The 15,480-nt window shown below is 39.1% G+C and overlaps 1 protein-coding gene across 1 annotated transcript in view; it reads right to left on the minus strand.

Moving 5' to 3' along the window:
• The window catches only part of Dgkk (diacylglycerol kinase kappa), a 132,505-nt gene that overhangs the window by 49,786 nt on the left and 67,239 nt on the right, over nt 1-15,480 (minus strand). The window contains exons 5-8 of the mRNA XM_046442445.2: nt 5,360-5,495; nt 4,794-4,900; nt 4,344-4,469; nt 2,601-2,703 (exon numbers count right to left, since the gene is read on the minus strand). Of these exons, the coding sequence (XP_046298401.1) occupies nt 2,601-2,703; nt 4,344-4,469; nt 4,794-4,900; nt 5,360-5,495 (472 nt within the window). The remainder of the gene's footprint in view (nt 1-2,600; nt 2,704-4,343; nt 4,470-4,793; nt 4,901-5,359; nt 5,496-15,480) is intronic.

Raw genomic sequence — 15,480 nt, forward strand, 5'->3', positions numbered from 1 at the left:
AGGGTTATACTTGTAGATACCTAGGCCCTTTACATATTATCATTTTATCCTCACAATTAAAAGCTTTATTCTCAGGGTTGGGGTTGTGGCTCAGTGGCAGAGCGCTTGCCTAGCATGTGTGAGGGTTAGGGTTAGATTCTCAGCACTGAATATAAATAAATAAATAAATAAATAAATAAATAAATAAATAAATAAAATAAAGGTACATTGACAAGTTAAACAATTTAAAAAAACAGCTTAATTCTCAGTTATATAAGGAGAAGGCAAAGCTCAGAGAATATAAGAATATAATGTGGCTGCATTACTGTAGTATAAAAATATTAAGTCCTTTAGGTAGAAACCAAGGAGTGGGATAGCTGGGTCATCTATTCCTTAAAAACAAAAATAGAAGCAAAACAAAAACCCTTGTCCTTTGCCCCTGCTTCCTCTAACATTATCAGACCTCTTGATAGAATACACAAAATTTACTCTTGCTTCATTGATTTCATACTTACCTTCTTCCTGCTCGACTTCCTACAAACAGTTAAACCTTCCAACCCTTTTTTTGTGTGTGTGTGTGGTGCTGGGGATTGAACCCAGGGCCTTGAGCATGCAAGGCCAGAGCTCTACCACCTGAGTTATATTCCCCAGCCCAACAACCCTTTTTGATCTCCAAGTATCTGTACCATTCCCTTGGCACTTAGCACATATCATATCTTCAATGATTTCATACTTACCTTCTTCCTGCTCGACTTCCTACAAATAGTTAACCCTTCCAACACTATTTTTTCCCAACACTTTTTTTTTCAGCCAGTAAGTGACTAAAACTCATGGTTACCTGGCATTCCCCCCCCCCACCTTATACCATACTGCCTCTGTGCCTCATCTATTCTTTATATTATTTTATTTTAAATTTTGTTCTAATTAGTTATACATGACAGTAGAATGCACTTTGATACATCATATGTAGATGGAGTATAATTTCTCATTTTTCTGGTTATACATGATGTAGAATCCCACTGGTCATATAGTTATACATGCACATAAGGTAATAATGTCTGATTCATTCTACTATAATTTCTACCTCCATACCCACCTCCCCTCCCTTCACACCCCTCTATTTAATATAAAGTAACTCTATTCTTCCCTAGCCCTCCCCCCGCATTGTGAATTAGCATCCACATATCAGAGAAAACATTTGACCTTTGATTTTTTGGGGATTGGCTTATTTCACTTAGCATGATATTCTCCAGCTCCATCCATTTACCAGAAAATGCCACTATTTCATTCTTCTTTATGGCTGGCTGAGTAATATTCCATTTTGTATATATACCACATTTTTTATCCACCCATCTGTTGAAGAACACCTAGATTGGTTTCATAATTTAGCTATTGTGAAGTAAGATTCTATAAACATCTATGTGGCTGCATCACTATAGTATACCAATTTTAAGTTCTTTGGGTATAAACCAAGGAGTGGGATAGCTGGGTCATCTATTCTTTAAAAACAAATATAGAAGCAAAACAAAACACCCCTCTCCTTTGTCCCTGCTTCCTCTAACATTATCAGACCTCTTGATAGAATACACAAAGTTTACTCTTGCTTCATTGATTTCATACTTACCTTCTTCTTACTCCACTTCCTACAAATAGTTAACCCTTCCAACACTTTTTTTTGGTGGTGCTTGGGATTGAACCCAGGGCCTTGTGCATGCAAGGCCAGAGCTCTACCACCTGAGTTTTATTATATCCCCAGCCCAACAACCCTTTTTGATCTCCAAGTATCTGTACCATTCCCTTGGCACTTAGCACATATAATATCTTCATTTCATACTTACCTTCTTTCTGCTCAACTTCCTACAAATAGTTAACCCTTCCAACCCTTTTTTTGTGTGTGTGGTGCTGGGGATCGAACTCAGGGCCTTGTGATGCAAGGCCAGAGCTCTACCAACTGAGTTATATCCCCAGCCCAATGACACTTTTTTATCTCCAAGTACCTCTACCATTCCCTTGGCACTTAGCACATATCATATTGAATTGTTAATTTGTTGTATTACATCCTCAATTCACAGTAATCACTTGGTCTGGCAATGCTTGTGTCTTAGGTCTCTCTTTAGCTTTCAAGTAACTTGTGAATAGAGCTCTCAATGAAACACTATTATCTGGGAATTGACAAAGCTTCAATGAAGTGTTGGAGCAATGATCATGATAGTTTCATATTTAAGAACAACCTTGGTATTAATGTTCAATTTAAAAGTAACATAATCCAGGCGTTGGTATGTTACTTTTAAACTTCTTTAACTATCCATACCCATACAAAGCCATTTCATCAATTATCTAGTATTTGGAAATTATGAAAAGGCTGCAAGCAATTTGATCAGTCAGAAAGAATGATGACATAGGCTACAGAGAACATCTCCACATACATATACACCAGGCAGACCATAATCCCCCACCCCAAAGTTTCAAAGGGAACCACAAACTGCCCATGCACCCACACTCTCCTATTGCCCTCAAATACTTGACTCATTGAGGAGAACAATTCATCCCATCCCTTCTTCCCAGCATGCATATTCCCTCCCTCCCGGGGATATTCCAGAAATTATGGTTTAGGTACTCACCGTCGCCCTTTGGGTCGCTAAGGGCGGTTGGGGGGACTACGAGCGAGCGATGAGCCCCCAGGAAACATTCCTTGGAAAACCGTCTCTGACAGTCATTGTGCACCTGAAACGATAAGAACACAGCAAAGAAAAAAAAAAGAGAGAGATAGAGAAAAAAAAAGGATAGGGGAGAGAAAAGAAAACCTTGATCAGTGTTCGGTTCCAATATCAAAAATTGTACCCTTAATATTCTAATCTCCCTTTCTGAAATTTGGTGCCATATACAGACCCCTAACTCCCTGGCCATCCCCACCCCACACTGACTTCCCCCCACGTACCTATTCTTCCCAGGTTTCTGATTTCTACAAGGACTACTTCCTGGACAATTTTTAGGGGACATGAATCTGACCTGGTTATTCAAAAGCAAGTCAAAGAGGCAGAGGACAGAGTCTTTTATTACTTTTTAATACTGGGGATTGAACCCAGGGGTGCTTAACCACTGAGCCTTTTAAAAATATTTTATTTCGAGACAGGGTCTCATTGAGTTACATAGGGCCTCACTAAATTGCTGAGGCTGGCTTTGAACTCATGATCCTCCTGCCTCAGCCTCCCAAGCTGCTGGGATTAAAGGTGTGTGCCACCACTCCTGGCACAGACAGTCTTTAGAGAAGAACACCATACTTCAATTTCTACTTAGAAAATTCAGTTTAAGAAAAGCATCTAAAAGGCTGGAAAATCAAGACCAGGATCTCTCCATCTCAGCCTTATTGATATTTTAGGCCAGATAATTGTTTGCATTGTAGGACCTTTAGCATAATCCTAGGCCTCTCTAACTACTAGATTCCAGTAACATGCCCATCTTGAGTTTTTTAACAATCAAAAGTGTCTCAAATGGCTCTGGGACATTGCAAAATTGATCACAGTTGATGATCATTGGTATAGAGACGTAGAAGTACTACAGTTAAAAAAAATATGGTTTTTGCAGAATTATGTAGGAACCAAGACTCTTTTGTTTTCTGGCTGCATGACTTTGGGCAAATCATTTTACCTTTCTGAACCTCACTTTTCCTCATTCATAAAATGGATACAATGAGGCCTAGTTCAAATTGTATTAAGTGAGATTATGTATATAAAACATTCAATACATGGTGGTGATACCAATTTGTTAATATTATCAACTATTATTTACTTGCAAAGATTATAAGTTCCTAGGAAATACTCAATGAGGAAAAGAGAAGGTTTCTTAAAGATAAGCTCAGAATTCTTTTTTTTTTTTTTTTTTTTTTTTTTGGTACTGGGGATTGAACTCAGGAGCGCACGACCACTGATCACATCCCCAGCCCTATTTTGTATTTTATTTAGAGACAGGATCTCACTGAGTTGCTTAGAGCCTCGCTTTCGCTGAGGCTGGCTCACAATCCTCCTGCCTCAACCTCCTGAGCCGCTTGTATTACAGACGTGTTCCACCAAGACCGGCTCAGAATTTATTTTTTTATTTGACCATACTGCCATTAAAAAATTCAGCTTTTCCCATATGTTAGAAGGTCCGACCAATTAATAACCATCAGATATGAGCCTTTTAAATGTTTCCCAAAGACTACCTAGCCAGAGGGACAGATTACTGAGCTCTATACTATGGAATCGAATCTGTATAATATTTTGGGCTTAGTAACTCTGATAGTTCTATCTATGTATAGGCACCATTGAGCTCCACCCACCCCTTTCTAGAACTAAAGTATATCAAAGAGATGAATAGAGTCTTACCGTAGAATTGCACCAGAGACACCGGAAATCTTGGAGACGGTGCTGACTGCCACAGCTCTCGTGACAAACGGCACACTGAGAGCTGACGGGAATGTTTCCTTCTACCCACTGATGAGGCATGATTTGCTGAAGGGGGAAAAGAGAAAAGAGGCAGAGGTTAGTGATATCAGGAATAAAGGACTAGCTGGAATAATTTTAGTATGCTATGAAGGATCTTAGGTAAAAGCCCCAAATTATTCATAATCCTACCTTCCCTGCTCTAATTCTAGTGACCAGTAACAGGTGGAAGTGCATGTGGGGTGGGGGGCGGGGGATTTCATTCTTTGAGATTGATTGGAAAGCAAGCTTGGGGAAGAGGTCTACTTTCCTTATCTGGCAACAGGAAAAATCTTCCTAACCCCCAAGTATCATGACTGAAGGGGACATAATAGAGGCATATCTGGTACTTACTATTTCATCAGCAGGTAGGAGAAGATCATCAGTAATGGACAAGGTATTCCATTTACAGTCTTTGCTCGCTCTTAAAGCACATAACTTATGAGATTTCACTTTGCACACTGTGAGAAGAGAGGGAAAAAAAGAAGATGAGTGTGAGTCTTGTGCCAATGAAGATTCTAATTCCCTTCCCTAAGCTACTCAGCAAATTCAAACTCAGATGCATTCTAAATTGTTATGACCCACTGCCAAAAGTCTATTTCTAACATGAATCAGTTCCTCTTGCTTCTTACCAGCTCAACTTTCTACTTATTCAACTTGAATGGAAATTAATGGTAAGAAGGAGTTGATTTCTTTCCTACTCTCGTGACCATTAAGTTCCAGCCCCCCATTCCCAATTTTTCCTTTTCATCCACGAGAATTCCCTTTCAGGCTAGTTTCCTCCCTTCTTCTTTCCTTAACCTTACCCTTATCCCAGAGTGAATGATCTAGAGCTAGTCGGGGATATTAAAGCCACCTGAGCTCCTTTACCCCTGTCTCCACCCACTGAGTTCCATTTTCAAAAAGAATAAAGAAGGTACCTTCACAGATGATGGCATCTCTCGATAAGGCAGGAATGCTTTCTCGACAAACATTGCAGTGCTGAGTCCGGGAACTGTGGCTGGAATACCAGTAGTGCATTCCGACGAGGAAAGGGTTGTTTTCTGCGGCAGGTATCTAAAAGAAATCAAAGAGAAAAGAGAATGGAGGGTTAATCACAGAGAACTATTAGGAAAGGCTAGAAAATCTGCTGCTAGGATTCAATGGTCTGCTATATAGGTGTCTGAGCATGCAAAGGAGAAGACTGAAAATTGGAGCCAATACCTGTTTGTTTTTTGTTTTGTTTTGCTAATGATTTAAAAAGGGGAGAAAGAATAGAGGGCAGATCCTGAACTAAGAGCAATGTTCTTTAGAATGCTTGGCCAACTGCTGTATCAGTTTAGTCCAAGCAAGATTTGCTGTTAGCCTTGGCCTTGGTTCTCTTTAAGTCGACAGCAAAAAGGAGATGGTGAGTTAGAAATTCAGAGATAGTAAAGTGCTCTGCCCCTGGAAGGAAGAAAGAAGGCAGAGCTCTGCCTCTGGACTAAGGAATACTTGTCAGACTTCACCTACTTCCTGGAAGAAGGGCAGTTACTCCCCTTCCTGACCCTACTGATACCAGGTGAGCAGAGCATTGCTTTACCTGGACAACAGTTAAAGGAATTTAACTCCTTATCTCAGCAACTTTTGCTCAAGCATGTTTTTCTGAATAGCAAGCTCAGACTGCCTATAGCAGTTTCCTGGTTAATAGACTCAATTCACTCAATAACCCACTAAACAAATATCTACCACTTGCTATATGCTTGACACTGCTTAATATATTTGGGATATAGTGATGCACAAGACAAAGTCCCTGCCCTCATGAAGTGACATTCTGTTTGGTGTTCTCTTACATGATAATGACTCTGACATTATTGTTCATCTGCTTATGAATACTGCAGTTCTGTATCACAGCCTGACTCTCATGACTGTGGGGAAGGCACCAGATATACCACTGATAGTTTGGGTGTTGAAAGGAAGGAAGGGGTGGCACTGAAAACCCCCAACTTTGTTTTTTCTATATTTTCAAAGGACTTTTCCACTTTTTCTATAATTCCTGTGATTAGAAAATCCTCTCAATTTCTCCTCTCTGCCTTCCTCTAGAGTTTAGACATAGGCACACACACACATAGCATTTTATACTTGGCATGACAATGGATTGGGTATGTAAACGGATGACAAGACTTTTTAAATAATTGTGTACTTTCCCTGATATCATCTGATTGTGATCCATTAGAGGGAGAGCAATTGAGGGCTCTGCCACCTTAAGTGTTCAACCTTTATCAATTTATAGGAATTAGTTACTCAAGACAGAACTTGCATACAGCACTCTCTGTCTGGTCCCTTCCTCTCTATCTCTATCAGCCTGCAGACTATAGGCTAAACCACTACTGGATTGACTTGGAAGGTTCTAGAAGAAAAAGTTAATTTGATGAGCTAAAGGCTCATGAGTAATGGTCCAGAATTTCTTTGTGATAGGAATGTTTATTGTATATTGAGGACCTGGAAAACTCTAGGAAGATCAAATTAGAAAATGAAGAGTCCCAAGAAAGTGGCATAGTCTTGGCTTTGGTACTCTGAGCTCTCAGTATCTTTCTATTCCTCAAGCCACTCGACTGTAACTCTACAACACCTTCCCTCCTGCAATAATTATAAGAATTCTACAATGTGTTATATAAAATACTAGGAATTGGGTCTACAAAGATGAAAAAGCCACAGTGATGGCCCTCAAGAAGCTCTTAATTTACCAAAGAAGAGAAACTCTAAAATAAATCATTTCAGTATACAGTAACAAGTAAAAATCTTTAATATGCAAGGTTCTACAGGACATCAAATGGAAGAAATGCAAAACTCTGCCAATATAGAATACTGAATTCAATGGCCCAATGGGCTACAGAATAAAAAGGAATATATTAAGTGACAATTACTTAGGTTTAGCAGTTAAGGAGATGGAATTGATATTCCTGTGTATAAGGAAGCTGTGATGCATCTAACCTTGGAAAAGTATGTGTGATGGGTTGAATTGTGTGCTCCCTCCAAATATGTTCAAGTCCTAACCTCATACCTGTGAATGTGAAATTCACAATATTATTTGGAAATAGGTTCTTTACAGATGTGATCAAGCTAAGATGCACTCATGCTGGATTCAAGTGGGCCCTAATCTAATGACTGATGTCCTTATAAGAGGGAAGTATGGGTACAGGCATGCAAGGACATAAAAGGGAACACTTTGTAAAGATAGGTAGTACACAGATACGGGGTAGAACACCATGTGACAACAGAGGCAGAGATTACAGTGATGGATCTCCAAGACAAGAAATGCCAGGTTTTGCAATCATCAGAAGATAGGAACAGGTAAAGAAGAATCCTCCCCTAGAGCCTTCAGAGAGACTATGGTCCTGTCAACAACTTGAATTTAGACTTCAAGATTCCAGAAACTTGACAGAATAAGTTGCTATGTTTTAATTCACCCAGTTTGTGGTTGTTACAGCAGTCCTATAAAATTAATATAGATTTTGATACTGGCATATGGGAGCTTTTATAACAAATACCTAAAAATATGGAAGTGACTTTGGAATTGTGTAATGCATAAAGACTGTAAGAATCTCAAGGCACATGATTTATAAACCCTGGATTGCCTAAAATAGAATATTGCTAGAAACATGAACATTTTTTAAAATATATTTTAGTTGTCAATGGACTTTATTTTATTTATTGATATGTGGTGATAAGAATTGAACCCAGTGCCTCACACATGGTAGGCAAGGGTTCTGCCACTGAGCCACAGCCTCAGCCCTAGAAACATGAACATTAAAGGTGCTTTTGGTGAGGTCTCAGACAGAAATGAGAACCAGAGAGGATTGGAAGAAAGGCAATGCTTTTTATGGAGTGACAGAGAACTGACTGAATTCCATTATACTGTTGGGTAGAGTATAAAATATGTAAATTATAACTTGGATATTTAGCTAAGGAGATACCCAAGCAAAGTAGGGAAGGTGCACCTTGGTTTCTATTTGCTGTTTAGTGTAAAATTTAAGAGGAAAGAGATACATTGAGAAAGGTACTTGTGTTAGTCTGCTCAGGTTTTCATAACAAAATATCATAGACTGAGTGGTTTAAACAACATAAATCTATTTTCTCACATTTTAGACTTGAGTAGTCCAAGAGCAAAGTGTCAACCCATTTGGTTCCTGGTGAAGACTTTCTTCCTGGCCACTTTCTCACTGACTGCTCACATGGCCTTTCTTTAATGCATGTTTGTAGAGAAATAGAGATCTCTTCTCCTCTTCATGTGAGGCCAACAGTCCTATTGGATTAGGCCCCCACCCTTATGATTCCATTTAAATTTAATTCCTTCCTAAAATTCCTATCTCCAAATATAGTCACAATGGGAGCTGGGGTTTCAATATAAGAATTTGGGGAAGGGCTGGGGCTATAGCTCAGTGGTAGAGCACTTGCCTAGCATGTGTGAGGCACTGGGTTCAATCCTCAGCGCCACATAAAAATAAATAGATAAGTAAATAAATAAAGGTATTGTGTCCATTTACAACTAAAAAATATTTTAAACCAAAGGAATTTGGGGAGACAATTCAGTCCGTAATAGAACTATTAAATGAAAAGTCACCAGAACTTAAATATTTGTAAATTAACATTCTATCCTTATTCCAAATCAGAAGAAAGTGTGCTCTGGAGAGAATATCAACCATAGATATTTTCTCTAGAAAGATTAGGTGTGGAACACATGGCTCCAACCAACTGTCTCAGCAGGATCGCTCTTACCTTAGACCAAAAACAACAGAGAACTAAATTAAGGAAGATTGTCAGACTTCTGAGACTATATAGCATAAAACAGACTGATAAAGCTACTCATCTCTGAATGTGTGTTATCCTTCAGGAAAGTGACTTCAAGGGATGGCTTAGAGTCTAGAAAGACTGCTGAGAGAGGCTCAAGGGCCAGAATTGCTGCTGTTGCCAACACAGGACTATGAGCCTATAGGGCAGGGCAACTGCCTCTTTGGTTCCAACGAGTAGGGTTCCCTTCTGAGTTCCAGAAGGTTCAGCTACTTCCTTGGTTACAAAGAGAGAATGCCACTCAGGTGCCTGAGATGGTAGAGCCAGGAGACAGAACATAAAGGCACAGATAATTATTCTCAAGCCTGGAAATCTAATGAAATTGTCTTTCTGGGTTGCCAACTTTCTCCAAACCAGTACCTTTTGTTCCTTCTGGTTATTTTTTTTTTCCATTTTAGAATGAGAATGTCTATCCTGCGTTATTCTCCACATTGTAATTTAGAAGCAGATATGTTGTTTTCTGTTTCATAGTTCCACAGGTGGAGAAGAATTTTGCCCCAGGAAAGACTATACCCAGAGTTTCACTCATGCCTGCTTTAGATTACTCAGAAGATGAGAGTTTGGAATTTGAGTTAATTATAGAACGGGTTAAGGCTTTTGAAGATGTTTTGATGTGGTAAATGCATTTTGTGTGTTAGAAAGGTGAACTAAGTAGTTAGAATTGTGTTTCCCCAAAAAGTCCTAACCTCTGGTATCTGTGAAGATAGTCTTACTTTGCAATGGAGAAATAGAGTCCTTTAGGATGTAGTCAATTTAAGAGAAGGCCATACTGGATAAAGAACAAAATCAGCATATTACAGGAATACAGGCATACCAATGTTAATAGAGGTACAGTTCACAATAGTCAAATTATGGAGCAAGCCCAGGTGCTTTTCAATAGATAAATGGATAAAAACTGTGGTATATATACAGAATGGAGTTTTACTCAGATGTAAAGAATTAAATTATGGCATGTGCTGATAAATGGATGGCACTGGAGAATATCATGGTAAGTGAAATAAGCCTGGCTCAGAAAATCAGGGTTGAATGTTTTCTCTAATATGTGAAAGAGAGAGAGAAAAAGAAAGGAATAAAAAGTGTGTAGGGGGTCTCACTAAAATACAGGGAAACCAATAGAGTAAAGGAAGGTAATCAAGAGGGAGGGAAGAGGGAAGGGCATGGAAACATACTACAGACTGAAATCTATCAAATTATGCTATGTTCATGTATGAGCACATCATGATGAATCTGTTTATATATTTAATTATAATGCACTACACTAATTGAAATGATAATAATAATGGAAGGGAAATCAGTAAAGTAGAACAAGCAGATCAGTGAGAGGGAGGAGAGGAGGGAATGGAAGGGACTGGGAAATGAGATTGATCAAACTATGTTATGTGAATGTATGAACATGGCATGATCAATCCCACTATTATGTATAATTATAATGCACCAGTAAAAATGTTTAAAAATATAAGGCCATACTGGATTGGAGTGAGTTACTATCCAATGACTGGTATCCTTATAAGAAGAGGGAAATTTGAATACAGAATATGCAGAAAGAAGAACAACTTGTAAAGGCACAGAGCAAATAGACACAGGGAAGAGTACTATGTGATGATGGAGGCAGAGATTGGAGTGATGTATCTGCAAGCTAGAGAACACCAAGGATTGTCAGCAACCACCAGAATCTAGGAAGAGGCAAAGAAAGCTCCTTCTCCAAAGCCTTCAGAGAGATTATGGCTTCACTGACACTTTGATTTCAGATATCTGGCTTCCAGGACTGTGAGAGATTAAATTTCTTTTTTTTTTAAGCCACAAAGGTTGTGGTAATTTATTACAGCAGCCCTAACTAACTGTCACAGCCATGTCATTACAGGTCTTTTTTATTTGCTGATGCAGATTTCATACTCCATTTTGAAGACAGAGTCAATCTGTAGCATGTACACAACCTACCAATTTCTAAATGCTAGAAAAGTAGGTTTAATTAAAGCTTTTAGTGTGCAGTTATGTTTTTAAAATTTTATCACCTCTAAAATACTTAGGTGAATACATTCATTCACCAATACATTCATCGCTCCAGATTCTTCACTTGCAATGGACTGAATTTGCAACTCCCTTGATACATATGATGAAATCCTAACCTTCAATGTCATGGTTTTAGAAGGTGCGGGCTTTGGGAGGTGATTAGGTTGTGAGGGTGGGTCCCTGATAAATAGTATTAGTGCCTTTATTACAGACCCAGAATGCTTGTCTCACTGCTTTTTCTGTCACAGAAGATGGCTCTCTATGAACTGGAAAGAGGGTCTTCATCAGGCACTGAATCTGCCAGTGCCTTGATTTTGAATCCCCCAGCTTCCAGAAGTGTGAGATATAAATGTTTATTGTTTAACACACCCAGTCTGTAGTATTTCATTATAGCAGCCCAAAATGACTCAGACAGGAATCATTACCATAAAGTGGGGCTACTGCTGGAGCAAATAAATAAAAGTGAAGAAATGGCTTTGGAAGTGAGTTATGGGAAGAATTTGGAAGAGTTTTAAGGTACATGCTAGAAAAAGCCTAGATTGTGGTGAAGGGAATTTTAAAGGTAATTCTGACAAAAGCTCAGAAAGAAAAGAAGGAGGGTAATAGAGAAAGCTTCTATCTTCTTAGAGAATACCTAAGTAACCATGAACAGAAAACTGGTAAAAATATGGACAGCCATTTTGATGAAGTCTCAATGCAAATAAGGAATATACTATTGGACAATGAAGAAAAAGTCATTCTTTTTATAAAGGGGCAAAAAAACGTAGCTGAATTGTATTTGTGTTTTGGTATTTTGTGGAAGGTAGAGGTTGTGAGTGATGAAACTGAAGTTTTAATTGAGGAGGTTTGGTTCCTTCTGCTCATAATAAAATTTGAGAGAAGGACTGATGTCAGCAAGATGGCAGAATAGGAGTTCTCCAGCTTTAATCTCTACCTACCAAAGTCCAAATAATAACTACTCTCAGGCAAGAGTAGCATTTTGAATATCCCAGAACTCAGAAGTGAGGCTGAGACACTCCCATTTGGACTGCAGAACTAAGAAAAGCTGTGATTAGAGTACTACAAATGTTTCTCTTTACTGCACCATCCCTCCCTCCAGCTGGCACAGTACCACATACAGAAACTTCCCCTGGACTCAGTTTCTACAGTGGGAAAAGAGCTGAAAGTGGACAATAAACTTCCCCATCATTCTGGGGGTTCTGCAGAATGTTTATTCCTGTTTTGTCCCCTGGGAAGCAATGGGACTACCGACAGGACCTGAGCACCTGGGGTCAGTTAGAAATAAAGAAGAGGAATGGGGTTCACAGTGCACAGTGTGCAGACCTTGGTGGTTGTTCTGCATTTTTGCCAATGGAGGTACCATACCAGAGAAACTAACCAATGGTCACACGGAAGGAAACACAGTCCACATTTCTTCTAGGCTCAGATCCTTACCCGGCTTCCCCACACAGCTCAGGTGCTATTAACTATTCCCCTGGGTGGAGAGGCAAGTGAAGGTCAGTGATTACCCACTGAAAGAACAGCTGGCCCCACCCAACCCTACCATTGGGGAGGTGATCCAACTAAGTTCAGCTGTTCACATTAAGTCTTTCCCAGACCTGGAAGCAACTCAGGCCAGTGATTACTTAGAGGGAGCATCTGGCCCTACCCAATTCTAGAGCTGTGACTCTTCCAAACCCTCGTGCTTTGCATAAGTTTGCCTTGGGTCTGGAGGCAAGCCCAAACCCATACATTTATATAAAGACCAGCTTCAGGTCCTGCCCACCCTGTGGGGTTGAGCAACAACTTCAGCGACCTCACTTAGGCTTAGAGCCCATCACACAGCCCTGCCCAAATACAGAGTTCAACAACAGTACTGTTCAGCCAAGGAAAACAACCTGCAACCCTGCCCAATCAGAGGTGATTAGAGCCTAGCTAGCAGCTCCATCTAATGACAGAGTCCCCTCAGGGTCTCACCAGCCCATGGAACACAACCAGCAATACCACTCCACTCAGGAGCATAGGAAATAGCACACTCAAGCTACAGAACCCAACACGAAGATTTGCCTGTGCAGGGTTGCTACCAGATTGCCCATCTTGAATCCTAAGCTAAACTAAACAGGAAAAGCCTGTCACTGCCAAAGAATACTTGCAAAGGCTAGAAGAGGTGACCATCTCCTCAAATGAGCAGCCATGTAAGGATACAAGTATTATGAAAAATCAGGGAAATGTGATACAACTAAAAGAAATGAATAAAGCCCAAGTGATAGAACCAGAAGAAATATAAATCTATGAAATGACTGAAAAATAATTCAGAATAATCCTTTTAGAGAAGCTTGTGGAGGTATAAGAAAATACATATAGAAAATTAAAAGCAATTTGGAAAATAATTCATGAACAAAATGAGAATTTTGACAAATAAATAGAAATAATAAAAACAGAAATCATATATATATATATATATATATATATATATTAGAATAACCTAACTGAAAAAATCAATAGAAAGCTTCAACAGTAAACTTGGTCAAGAAGGAAAATGCAGAATGTTTATTCCTGTTTTGTCCCCTGGGATCAGTAATATTTAAGACAGAACATTTGAAACTATCAAATCAGAAGAGAAAAAAGAATGAAAAAAGAACCAATTAGAATTATGTGACACTGGTGGTGCACGCTTGTAGTCCCAGCAGCTTGGGAGGCTGAGGCATAAGGATCTCGAGTTCAAAGACAGCCTTAGCAAGTGAGGTGCTAAGCAACTCAATGAGACGCTGTCTCTAAATAAAATTCAAAATAGGATTGGGGATGTGGCTCAGTGGTCGAGTGCCCCTGAGTTCAATCCCTGGTACCCCCCAAAAAGAAAAAAGAATTTTGTGATACCATCAAGTGAACTGAAATTTGCATAACTGAAGGAAAAGAGAGAGAAAAAGACCTAGAAAATATATTCAAGGAAGTGATGGCTAAAAATACCCCCAATCTGGGGAGAGATGGCAATATTTGAATATAGAAAACTCAATGGTCTCCAATTAAATTTGACCTAAAAGGGAGTTTATTAAGACACATGAGAATACAATTATCAAAAATCAGGGATAGTTAGGTGCAGTGGTGCATGCCTATGACCCAGTGGCTCAGGAGGCTGATACAGGAGGATTGTTGAATTCAAAGCCAGCCTCAGCAACTTAGTGAAGCCCAAAGTAATTCAGTGAGACCCTGTCTCTAAATAAAACATAAAAAGGGTTGGGGATGTGACTCAGTAGTTAAGTGAACTTTTGTTGAATCCCTGGCACCAAAAAAAAAAAAAAAAAAAAAAAAAAAAAAATCCGGGATAAAGAAGAATACTGAGAGCAGCAAGATATATGAAACATTTAATATCCCCAAATCCCCAATATAGCTTTCAGTGGTTTTCTTAGCAGAAATTCTAAAGGCCAGGAGAGGATGGGATGGTATATACATATTCAGTGCTGAAGAAAAAACTGCCAATTAAGAATACTTTACCCAGCATATTATCCTTCAGAAATGAAGGATAATCAAAAACTTACTCTGAAAAAAACAAAAGCTAAGGGCCTGCTAAATAGCTAAAGAAGTTCTTTTGTCTAGAAACAAGGCTGCTAGTTAATAAAAATATGAAAATAAAAAGCATAATGGTATTATTAATACATTATCATACTGAGAATTCTCTGATACTGTAAGGATGGTGTGCAAAGAAATTTTATCCCTTACTACAAGAGTTAAAAGACAAAACTATTAAAAACAACTATAGAGAAGATGAGATGGTAGATTAGATGAAGAGTTCATCAGCAACAAACAGACTTAAAAGCAAGAAGTCTGCTCCTCTGTGAGGCGGGTAGCTAAGGGAACCCACCAAATTCAATACTGGGTGATAAAAGAAACCATAGAGATACAGAAAGTTGGGAATTTTGAACATAATATAGGACATCACATCAGTCGCTGAGGGGAGGGGAGGGGAGTGCAGGCAGAGAGAGAGAGAGAGGAAAGTGCAACAAAAAAAGGAGAAAAAAATGAGATGGTAGATTAGAACCTGTGCAATAAAGGTTTGTGGGAACCTGTGCAATAAAGAGGAGACTAATCCTAATGGACACAGAGATCGTGGGAGCAGTTGTTTAGTAAGAAGCAAAGAAAATCCTCTGCCTGTGAATGGATAGTTCCACATTAACCAGGGTTTGTTGGTGCTTGAAGCTTTATAAGGATTGCATGGGATCCAGCAGAGGCAGGAGATTGGGAACTC

This window comes from Marmota monax, unplaced genomic scaffold, assembly GCF_021218885.2.
Source record: "Marmota monax isolate L192 unplaced genomic scaffold, Marmota_monax_Labrador192_F-V1.1 WCK01_AAM20220418_F8-fsc00170, whole genome shotgun sequence".
Taxonomy (NCBI): Eukaryota; Metazoa; Chordata; class Mammalia; order Rodentia; family Sciuridae; genus Marmota; species Marmota monax.